Source organism: Oratosquilla oratoria, chromosome 3, assembly GCF_046742065.1.
Source record: "Oratosquilla oratoria isolate Oo_2021 chromosome 3, ASM4674206v1, whole genome shotgun sequence".
In the NCBI taxonomy this organism is placed as follows: domain Eukaryota; kingdom Metazoa; phylum Arthropoda; class Malacostraca; order Stomatopoda; family Squillidae; genus Oratosquilla; species Oratosquilla oratoria.
The window spans coordinates 67,031,301-67,043,800 of NC_134779.1; the positions used below are offsets into that span (position 1 = coordinate 67,031,301).

Genomic DNA, 12,500 nt, shown 5'->3' on the forward strand with positions numbered 1-12,500 from the left:
TTCATTAGCCCCCTTTTCAGACCATTACTGTAATTTATCTAAATCTTCTTGAATATCTAATTGGTGATCATTTGCCATTCCGCACCGTTATGTATCATCAGCAAATTTGGAAACAGTAGATTTTAGTCCATGGTCTATGTCATTTATATATACTATGAATAGAAGTGGCCTAAGAACGGAACCCTGAGGAACTCCACTTGTAACATTTTTCAATCTAGAAGTTTTTTCCATTTTTCTCTTGGGACATATCCGGATATAATGGATTTCTTGAAAATAATTTCTAATGGAACAACAATCTCATTTTTCACTTACTTTAAGATTCTTAGATGCCAATCGTCAGGCCCTGGTGTTTTATCAACTTTGAGTTTATCTATACACCTTTAATTTTTTCTTTTGTTATATTTACCGTAGTGAGTAAGTTTACCCTAGACTTTTCACAGGTTTCAGTTTGGAGTTCACTTTAGGTGTTTCGTTTACGAATACCGAGCTAAAATAATTGTTTAGACTATTACACATTCTTTCATTTGAATATTCAAGTTGACCGTCAGCATATAACTGTGGACCAATGTGATTCCTAACAACCTTTTTATCTCTAATTTAACTATAGGTTTCTTTGGGATTCTCTTTGGATTTATCAGCGATAATAATCTCGTATTGTCGTTTTCGTTTTTTATTGTCTTTTTAAATCTCTCTGTATTGATATATAACTTTCATAGTCATGGAAATAAAGCACAACATGCAAATTTTTACCAAATGTAAACATTCCAATGTGAAAACATATACACACATACATACATACATACCCCTTATAAGGGAGGTAGAAAAAAGGCATAAATTCCACTCTCGCCCTACCATTCACCCACCTCCCTCCCTCTTATCTTGGCTCCTCCTGGATGACGGGTCTTCCCTACATCTCGCCCACTGCCCTGGGTCAGAGGCAGTGTCGCAAGACAGAGCACATTCACAGTAAGGCCGCTTCATTAAATCGGCGACCACCCCTCATGCAGAATCACATACTCCTCAACATCACCCACCATCTACCTTTCGTGCATCATAGCATCATCCATACATAACCATTCACCCCTATCTTTGCCTTCTCCCGTCCTTTCCCGACGCCCCTTTTACCCCATCCATCCATCTCGTATTTGATCTCCACCTCATGTTCACTTCTTCCACGTCTGCCCTCCACACCTCTTTTACTAATGTTTCTTCACTCATTCTTTCCGTGTGTCCAAACCATCCTAATACTCTTTCATCAACTATATCTCCCAACTCCCTTTCCACTCCTCAACCCCTCGTTTCTCATTCTATCCAGCTTAGTTACCCCAATCAGTCACGGCATTTACCCCTCAGCTATAATGTGTTATTTTCATTGATATAGTGCAAAAACTAGTTTCTATACCGACAAGTTTTATTAATAGTCTCTTAGCTTTAGTAACGCCACCACGTCTTCTCTACATCTCCCATGTTGGTGGGGTACGGGCCTGCTCTAAGCCACTATGCCTGGGCATTGGTGACATGACAATGTCACTTACTTTTGTCAATGTTATTACAGGGAAAGAGATCAATATAAAGAGAAAAACAAAACAAAAATCTTGCTTTTATTTACCTTATTTCACAAGAAAACACATTGGGCATTCTCAAATGTAAAAGAGAAAATTATTAAACGCTCAACAATGTAGCAAATACCTTCTCTATGAGGTGAATAGGCACGATAACCGTAAAAAAAAATCAACAGTGGTTCCATCCCGAACCAAAAACAGAAGGATTAGACATGTAACTGTTTGCCGATTAGTGACGATTCCTCCTAGGGGGACCACGGCCAGGAAAGACTATGGGCTTCCCTCCTCCTCTTATACAAATACCGTCGCTGTTGAAGTCCGACTCATCCCGAAGACAGAAGAGCCCCCTGCCGCAGTTCCCATGGATGAACCAAGGACCTCCACACACCTCATACTGGGCCTGTAGGGGCGGGTTGGAAGGAAGTAATACAATTGCCTAACCACAGTGAGAATAAGTATACAAGACAAAAATTATGATATCAGGCACCTGTCACCCATAACCAGCACATAATGGGGCGGTCACAGGACTGGTAAGGGAGAAATTAGAGGGAGTAGCAGAACGGAGGGATAGTGTACAAGTTAAAAGTGATCAGCGTTCGTCCTGGAGTGGAGATTAGTCTCAATCTTAAAAGAATGTTGAGTGACTCTGGTCGGGAAGGATAACACTAAAGCCCCTATGACAGGGAATGCATTAAACTGTGACCAGAGCAGTGGGTGGGGATAGGGGTTATTTTTCACGCACAAGGAGCTATGACGGTAGAGACAATAATGGGCTCTTGGACAGAAGTGAGGTGGGTGAAGGATGGATTAAAAATGCCGATCTATTATGCACCCTCCCCCAACACACACACATACAAGACGATGAAAGGGTTCGTTCCTGCATGGAGAGTTTCCTTTGGATGGAGACAGTCGTTCGGTGTCAAATTGGAAAAAAAAAAAACAGGAGCCGATGATTTTTAATGTAAAAATATATATATATTTTTATGGCTCCATATGAAAAAAATACACGAAAGGCCATTTATATGTTGCATACTCAAGAGGATAGTTTAGAAAATCTCGACAATAATGTGAACGATGACTCAATAATTCTAAATGCTACGAGGATTCACTCCAACTCCGAACCTTTGAGTCAACTGTTGTTTGTTGATGAAACTATGCTTGTAGCCGGGTAAGAGCAAAGTCTAAAACAGTCAGAGACTGAAATCAGGATGACATGTGATAGGAGAAAGTTGATGCTAAATGTGAAAAAAAAATTGGAGGGAATAGGTCAAAGAACAAATACTCAAAAGTGGGAAAAAGGATAACTTGACAGTTAACTCACTTTGGCGCAGACCGTGCAGCATCCGCAAACGTCACTTTCGGTCCCCGCTGGACAGTTGAAGGGGTTCAGGGGCGGGCAGTCCGACTTATTACACCGAAGGCATGACAACCCTTGGATCCTGAGAGAGGGATAAAGGACATAGAGATGAGGGACGGGCATTGTCATTGCGAAATGACCATGTCTTCAGAAGAAAACAGAGCCCAGTGAAAGGTTAGAGCAATAAAAAGCTTCAGCCTATCATCGACTATTGATCCCTCACCCACACATTAATCCCTTTCATCACCTTAGTAAACGGGATGTGACGAGGTTACCCACTTGCCGTACCTTTGGACGAAGGCGATGATACCCAGGAGCAGGAGCAGGAGGTGAGGACCCGTCTGAAGTCCCATTTTGACTGTAACGACGTTCTCTATGGGTACTGCGGGTGTTCAAAGAGGAACTGACGCTCCCTGGCGGCTGAGGCGACTTTTAAGTGCGCCAGAGGTGCGGTGCTGGGATTCCCCAGATTCCTCTGGAGCATTTTTCCTTCTCTGAAGCCTTACTTATTTATTCATTCATTCATTCATTCATTCATTCATTCATTCATTCATTCATTCATTCATTCATTCATTCATTCATTCATTCATTCATTCATTCATTCATTCATTCATTCATTCATTCATTCATTCATTCATTCATTCATTTATTTATTTTTGCAGGTTGCCACATGCACGATCTATCTCAGATTGTCCATGGTAAATCGTTCAAGAACTCAGGTATGTGGAACAGTAAAAAATGTGAGTGGTGACGGGAAAGGAAATAATATTAGTAATAATGATAAATGAATAAATGGATAACATTAAATAACGTCGGTGTCATCAATGAGTGACGAAGTGGGCCAGCATCGGAGCCTGTTACCAGGCATAACTGTATAACATTTATGTGGTTTATATTTTTTAAGGCCATCAGTGATATGTCATAAGATGCCTTAGTAAGGAACGGTTCCACACACACACACATACGCACGTATGCACACACCTACTAAACCAATTTATTTAGCACTTTGAGCAATATGAAAGGGTGAATCTATACTCAGCTGTAATTTCATCGCAGCCAAAATTGTAAAGAAATCAGAGTTAGTGTGTAACTTTATATCATATTACCTTTATTCTTCGTAAAGCATAATCGAGTGTTTGTGACTTACATGTAGTTTAAAGAAAATAAAAGAAAGGCACTTACTTGGATCATATGCCTCTCTTCCGCCTCCCTATCTTTCCCTCCCATTTCTTACAAACCATTATTCCTTCGACTGAATAAAATCGCCTGGTGGCAGCCAGAGCAAACGTACAAGTTTGAAGGATTGAAAGAAAATATTCTGGTTGAACGTCTTACAATTTGGTTTTGTATTTAAAAATCATATCCTTCCCAGACTCCATTCCATCATTTAGATTAAATGAAAATATGGTAACGACACTGGCCAACAAAGAATTTTGACACAAGAGAATATGACACTTGTTTTTTATGCATTTTTGCATTCTGAATAGAATTCTAATGTGAAAAAATGTATCACCCATATTTTTGTGTTCCAGTATATTCCTATCTTTTGTTTATAGAATGATCGCCATCGTGTTTTCGAATACTTTCTGTCATTTCTATTTTCGGCAATGATGTCCAGTATGTTATGGAGGAACATGGTCACACATATATCACAAATGAGTGGCGCTTGTTTATTGACTCCTCCAAAGGAAGAGTGAAAGCAGTCTTATTCCATAATGGAAGCAAGTTTCCTTCTACTCATCTGGCTCATGCAGCTAACATGAAGAAAACACATGAGAATATGAAGTTTCTGTTGCAAAAGCTAAGTATGAGGAATTGAAAAGTAACATCTGCGGTGACCTAAAGGTTGTTACAATTTTACATGGAATGCACATGTAAATTACTACACGATTCCACGATATAAGCTCACAAGACAAGATCTCACGCGACAAAAGCTTACACCCTTAAAGGAAAAAAATAGAAACGACAGAAACTCACAGGTTAAGCTCACGGTGTTGTTTCATTTAGACATTTCCAAGTTGGGTGCTCTCCTATTTCAGAATTACCAAATGGACGCTTCTCATTTGACCCTTTTCAAAAATTGGCTATAAAACAAATATTATCATTATAAGGGCTTATTAACATTACAGTTTTGTATATGTACTAATGTTGCCATGATGAGATTAAGAGTGGATATGACCTAAAATGTCTCACTCTCATATATATACAGATATATATACATATATATATATATATACAGATATATATATATATATGTATATATAAATATATATGTGTGTGTGTGTATATAATAATGATAATAATAATAATAATAATAATAATAATAATAATAATAATAATAATAATAATAATAATAATAATATTATTATTATTATTATTATTATTATTATTATTATTATTATTATTATTATTATTATTATTATTATTATTATTATTATTATTATTATTATTATTATTATTATTATTATTATTATTATTATTATTACTATTATTATTATTATTACTATCATTATTATTATCATTATTATTATTATTATTATCATTATTATCATTACTGTTATTACCATCAATGTTATCGGTATCGTTATCATTAATATCATTGTTGTCACTATCACCTTGCATGCCTTTGTTAGCAACTGGATTGAAGCCTGTTTCCGGCACTTTCATTCCATGTGGTGACAATAAGTTTTGCGATCCCACCAACCCCCCTCCTCACACATACACACACACACACACACACACACACACACACACACACACACACACACTCCACCACTCCGTTTGTAGGGTTGTAAAGCGCCTCTGTTCCGCTTAAAAGTCGCCGCGGCCGCCAGGGATCGTCAGATCGTCCGAGACTACCCGCCGTGTGCAGACGGAACCTCGTTGCTGTCAACATGGATCTTCAAACGCGTCCCCACCTCGTGCTTCTGCTCCTGGGTGTCCTCGCCTTCGTCCAGAGGTATGGGGATGGAACATCATGTTCGCCATGGTGAACCCGCGCACGCACGCACACACACACACACACACACACACACACACACACACACACACACACACACACACACACACACACACACACACACACACACACACACACACACACACACACACACACACACACACACACACACACACACACACACACACACACACACACACACACACACTCGGTGGCATAGACACACTCGGTGGCATAGACACACTCGGTGGCATAGTTGGTAGAGCGCTGAACTGGGAAGCAGAAATGCTCCCAGCACCCAGTTCGAATCCTGCCCAGGGCCGAAATTATTTCGGTATCGCTGTGCCTCGGGTCGTTACTCTGACTCTCGTGGGCGGGGAGTTGGGTGTGTGTGTGTGTGTGTGTGCAAGGTCATAGCATTACCCATAGATCGGACCTACGAGCTCTGAGCTCTCTTCCAGGAGGGAAATAGCTGTCGATCACGAGTCCAACACGTGATCCAAGACCAAGTGAATACAAGACCAAGACCAAGTGAATACACACACACACACACACACACACACACACACACACACACACACACACACACACACACACACACACACACACACACACACACACACACACACACACACACACACACACACACACACACACACACACACACACACACACACACACACACACACACACACACACAGACATGCCCCCCCAACCCCTGCTCATTGATATGGTGGTATCGAGCTCGGCCGGTAATTCAGCTATTCGAGTTCGAGTCTCACCCGGGGCTGAAAGTTTCAGCATGGCTATCCGGCAGCCGCTATTCCAACTCTGGATGGCAAGGAGTTTGGAGTTTGTGTAAAATCACAGCATTACCCAGAGATCAGACCATACCGTATATGAGCTCTGAGTTCTCTTCTGGGAGGTTAATAGCTGTCAATCACGAGTCCAACACGTGATCCAAGGTCGCGGTGAATCGTACTGGTCGATTTTGAGGTGGTACCGTGCTCGACCGCCAATTCAGCAGAATCTGAGTTCTAGCCTCACTCAGGCTAGAACTGTGTGTGTGCGTATGTGTGAGTGTGTGTGTGTGTGCGTGTGTGTGTGTGTGTATGTGTGTGTGTGTGTGTGCGTGTGTGTGTGTGTGTGTGTGTGTGTGTGTGTGTGTGTGTGTGTGTGTGTGTGTGTGTGTGTGTGTTTGTTTGTGTGTGTGTGTGTGATTAGCCATGGTCACCATAGTCTTTTGGATCACGTGTAGGACTCGTGATCGACAGCTATTTCCCTCCCAGAAGAGAGCTCAGAGCTCGTATATGACCAATCTATGGGTAATGTTGTGACCTTACAAGCACACACACACCCAACTCCTTGCCCCAGAGAGTTGGAGTAACAACCCGCAGTGCAGCGATACTAAATTTATTTCAGCCCTGGGCGGGATTCGAACCCGGACCATCGTAGTGGCAGCCGGGAACTCTACCAACTGCGCCACGGGTTGTGTGTGTGTGCGTGTGTGTGTGTGTGTGTGTGTGTGTGTGTGTGTGTGTGTGTGTGTGTGTGTGTGTGTGTGTATTTACCTAGTTGTATTTACCTAGTTGTATTCTACGGGTAGGGGAGCTATGCTCGTGGTGTCCCGTTTTCATATCTCGTTTAATCTAAACTATTTTTAAATTCATGTATTGTTTTTGCACACACCACTTTCTCATCTAACTTGTTCCAACTGTCTATTACTCTGTGAGGAAAGCTGTTCTTTTTCAGGTCTCTTCTAGTCCTCTTGTATTTCTGTCATCCCATTTTATCAGATTCTCTCTATCAGTAATTTCTATGCCTTTCATGATTCTGTAAATAACTATCAAATCTCCTCTCTCTTTTCTTTGCTCTAGTGTCTGTAGTTCAAGATTTGCTAGTCTCTCTTCATATGATAGTTTTGAGAGTGTAGGTGCCAGTTTTGTAATTGCTCTTTGTATTCTTTCAAGTTTTTTTTTTTACATTTTTTTTTTGTACTTGGTGACCATATCGTTGCTGCATATTCCAATCTTGGTCTTATCATGGTGATTAGAATTTTCTTCACCATTTCTTCATCCAGGTATGTAAATGCAACTTTGATTGTTCTTATTAAATTATAGGTTTCTCCAAAAATCTTATTTATATGTTTCTCAGGTGACATATTATTCATAACAATGACTCCCAGGTCTTTTTCATTTTCTACTATTTTTATTCCTTCTTCTCCCAATTTATATGATCCTGTTATTCTGTTTTTACTTTTTCCAAATTCCATTATACTACACTTCTTTGTATTGAACTCCATCTCCCACTTCCTACTCCATTCCTGTACTTTATTTAGATCTCTCTGTGGTGATTCACAATCTTCTTCCGTGTTCACTTTTTTCAATAGTTTTGCATCATCTGCAAAGAAGCTCATATAGCTTTCAATTCCTTCATCCATATCATTAATATATATAGCAAACATTAATGGGGCCAGAAACTGTTCCTTGTGGAACACCGCTTATTACGTCATCTCATTTTGAGTGTTGGTCTCTTATCACTACTCTCATTTTTCTTTCTTGCAAAATGTCTTCCATCCATTTAAGCAGTTTGCCCTGTATTCCTCCTTCAGTTTCTAATTTCTTAAGCAACTTCTTATGTGGTACTTTGTCAAAATCTTTTTTTAGGTCTAGAAATGCACAATCAGCCCATCCATCTCTTTCTTGTATTATATCTATTAGCCTTGAATAGAAACATATCAAATTGGTGACGAATGACCGTCCTTGTCTGAATCCTTATTGTCTTGGATTTAGCACGTTGTTTTTTTCTAAATATTTTACCTATCTATTTTTGACAATTCTTTCACAAATTTTTGCTATTGTACTTGTTAGAGAGACTGGCCTATAGTTGTTAGAGTCTTCTTTATTTCCCCCTTTATATATAGGTACTATATTTGCTTTTTTCCAATCTTCTGGAACTTTACCTTCTTTCAAGGAACTGTTTATTATGCTATGTATTATGTCTGCCAGTTCATTCCTGCATTCTTTCAGAATCCAGTTTGCTATTTCATCTGGTCCATGCGATTTTCTGACATCAAGATTACTCAAGTGGTTCAATATTTCATTCTTTGTTACTTCTATTCCTTTCATAGGGGGGACTTTCTCTTTCCATTCAATCTCCTCAGGTTGTCTGTTCTCCCTTGTAAACACTGATTTAAAATGTTTGTTCATAATTTCCGCCATTTCAATTTCCTCTGTGTATTCAACTCCTCCTTGTCTTAATTTCTCCAAATCTTGTTTGTTTTTCAGTTTGTTGTTTACAAATATGTAGAATAGTTTTGGTTGATCTTTACATTTTTCTATGACATCTTTTTCATATTTTCTCTTTTCCTCTTTGCACGCTTGTACATATTCATTTCTATAACAAGAATATATTTTCCATTTTTCTGGTCTTCTGTTTTATTTCCATTTGGCCCAGGCTTTGTCTCGTTTGTCTTTTATCTCCCTACAACTTTTATCGTACCAGCACTTTACATATTCTTTTTCTTGTTTTTGTCTTGGGACATACTTTTCTACTCCTTTTTTTTTTATAGATTTTTGTCAAAATATTCCATTTCTCTTCTACTGTTGTATCTTCTTTGTGTATTCTTTCCCAGTTTTCATTTTGGAAGAATTCTCTTATTTGATCAAAATTTGCTTTTTCATACATCAATCTTCCTTTTCTATATTGTTCATTTCTTTTCATGCATTTTTTCTCATTTAGTTCTAGTTCTATCACTATGTGGTCACTTTTACTTATTGGTGCATGGTATTCTATCTTTTCCACTATTCCAGGTTCTGATGTGATTATTAGGTTTAGTCTCGATGGTTTTTCTTCATTTCTATACCTAGTGTTCTCTTGGATCCATTGTGTCATTGTGTGGTCAGTAATCATCTCAAGTAGAACACTTCCCCATGACTCTTCTCCACCCTTTATGGTCATCTCTTCCCAGCATATTTCTTTGCAATTATAGCCGCCCATCATAACTATTCTTCCTCCATCTTCCATTATCTTGTTTAGTGTTATTCTTGTGTCTTCTAACATGCTTTTATGTTCATTCTCTTCCCACGAGGCTGTTTTTTTGGGGCACGTAGTTTATTACAAACTTTCTGCTCTCCTTATCTCTATCTTCTACTTCTATCATGATCATCTCTACTCTATTGTTACCATATGTGACACTCTTCACGCTTATATCCTTCTTTGTCAGGAACATAACTCCACCCCCTTGTTTTTTCTCTCTGTTTCTAATCCAATAATTATATGCATTGTGTCCTATGCTGTTGGGTGGTAGTGGACCTTTTAATTTTGTCTCAACAATTCCCATTATGTCTGGATCTTTTTCTTTCAGATATTTGTTCAGTTCATTCAGTCCTGTTATTAATCCATCTATATTTGTGTAGGATACTTTTAACTTTCTGTTGTATTCTCTGTTTCTTTTGTGTTTCTCTCTGTTATTTTCCATTGCTTCAATTTCATATTCACTACTCTCCAGTAGAATTCTTGTTTTTCTGTCTCCGTTCTGGTCTCGTTTTTTTTTCTTAGCTTCATGTCTTTTCTTTATTTCCTTCTCTCTTTCCTCTTTATTCATTTCTCTTTTTATCCATACCTTTTTATATTGTTCACTTGTTGCTAGTTTCCCTGTTTTGGATAAGATATTCTCTGCCGTCGTTTGTGACCTGAATTTAATCTTAATTGGTCTGGTCTTGTCTGTACTATATTTCCCAAGCCTGAATTTCTCTTCGATTTGTTTCATTATTTCTGGCTCATCTTCCTGAACTAATTCTAGTAAATTTCTTACTTTTTCATTTTCCTCTTTGGTTCTTGTGGTTCTATCTGGGTTATGTTTCTCTTCCATTCCTAATATAATTATACATTTCTTTCTATCTGCTAAGTCTCTTACTATATTCTCCTTCTGTCTCATCACTTTAATAACTGAGTCTTCAGTTTGTTCTTTCATTTGATGTTTGATTATGTCAGTAAATGCAACTTTACTGTTTTCGTGAATTTTTTTCCAACCCTCCTTGTTATCCTTATTATTCTCCTTTAAGACTTTATTCTCCTCTTTTACTTTTTTTAACTGTTTTTTAATTCTTCAATTTCCTTAGTTAAGTATTTGTTCGCCTTCTTTAGTTCTTCCAATTTTTCAACTCTTTGTAGAATGTTGTTAACGTGACCGAACCTAAGTTCCCAGTGCTCGATCATCTTATCGAGCTTCTCTTCTAGTCTTGTTAATCGGGGGGGGGGGGGGGTGTCCCCCCCACCCTCTTTAAATATTCTCAGCGTTCCCAACATATGAAATGCAAGTTACCAAATTACATTATTTTCATACGTAAAGAGTTTGCTCTGCAGCTCCTTCCGATCTTGTTTGCTATGTCATCTTCAAAATTACTATAGCGTTATAATATTTTATAACTCTAAGCAATATTTGAAACATTTGATACTGAACAACAACAGTATGTGCTTATCAATCGTCTTCTGCTTAGTTTACTTTAAACAGAAATCTATGGAATTGCTATGTTACAATTGGAGTTCCTCAGAGTTCTGTTCTTGGGCCACTTTTATTCATAGTATTTATAAATGTACAGACCACGGACTGAAATCTATTGTCTCCAAATTTGTCGATGATACAAAACTGTGTGGAATGGCAAATGGTCACTTAAACCATTTAGATATCCAAGAAGATTTAGATAAACTACAGCAATGGTCTGAGAAGTGGGTAATGAAATTTAACAAAAGTAAATGCAAGGTTATGCACATAGGCAAAAATAACACTTACTTGTCCTACGAGTCTATACACGAACCGAGACTTCTGAAGCAGGCAGTGGTGGTCCGCACCTAGTTTGAGAACTAAAGGAACTAATTGGTCCTTTACAATGGGAGATGTAGACAAGACGTGGTGGCGTTACTAAAGCTAAGAGACTTAATAAAACTTGTCGGTGTGTAAACTAGATTTTGCACTATATCAAAGAAAATAACACATTGTAGCTGAGGGGTAAATGCCGTGACTTATTGGGGTTACTAGGCTTGATACAATGAGAAACAAGGAGGTGAGGAGGAGACCGGGAGTGGAAAGGGAGTTGGGAGATATGGAGTTGATGAAATATTATTGGGATGGTTTGGACACATGGAAAGAATGAGTGAAGAAAGAGTAGTAAAAGATATGTGGAGGACAGACGTGAAAGGAGTGAACATGAGGGGGAGACCAAGTACGAGATGGATGGATGGAGTTAAAGGGGCGTAGGGAAAGATGGTAATGTCTGTTGAGGAAGGACGGGAGAATGCAGAAGATGGGGGTGAATGGTTGTTTATGGATGATGCTGTGACGCATGAAAGGTAGATGGTGGGTGATGTTGAGGAAATGTGTGTTTTTGCATGAGGGGACGGAGGGGTGGTGGCCGATTCAATGAAGCGGCCTTGCTGTGCATGTGCTGTGTCTTGGGACACTGCCTCTGACCCAGGGCAGTGGGAGAGATGCTGGGATGACCCATAATCCAGGAGGAGCCAAGATAAGAGGGAGGGAGGTGGGTGAATGGTAGGGCGAGAGTGGAATTTATGCCTTTTTTCTACCTCCCTTGTAAGGGGTAAAAAGACTTTGGTGTATGTA

General features: G+C 39.0%; 2 protein-coding genes across 3 annotated transcripts in view; one reads left to right on the forward strand and one right to left on the reverse strand.

Moving 5' to 3' along the window:
• Positions 1-1,588: 1,588 nt before the first annotated feature.
• Positions 1,589-3,862, reverse strand: LOC143023634 (venom protein 302-like). Of its 2 annotated transcripts, none has more exons than XM_076182220.1 (3): positions 3,199-3,862; positions 2,884-3,001; positions 1,589-1,962 (listed from the first exon to the last, which is right to left on the reverse strand). In XM_076182220.1, the coding sequence occupies exons 1-3, from the start codon at positions 3,270-3,272 to the stop codon at positions 1,792-1,794; spliced, it is 363 nt and encodes a 120-aa protein (XP_076038335.1). In that variant the 5' UTR covers positions 3,273-3,862; the 3' UTR covers positions 1,589-1,791. The 2 variants fall into 2 exon arrangements, with proteins under 2 accessions (XP_076038335.1, XP_076038344.1); XM_076182229.1 differs by having other exon boundaries at positions 3,208-3,848.
• A 1,877-nt stretch (positions 3,863-5,739) lies between these two features.
• LOC143019760 (venom protein 302-like) overlaps positions 5,740-12,500 on the forward strand; it is a 13,714-nt gene continuing 6,953 nt past the window's right edge. Inside the window, exon 1 of the mRNA XM_076175747.1 lies at positions 5,740-5,878. Coding sequence (XP_076031862.1) covers positions 5,814-5,878 — 65 coding nt within the window. The 5' untranslated portion in view covers positions 5,740-5,813. The remainder of the gene's footprint in view (positions 5,879-12,500) is intronic.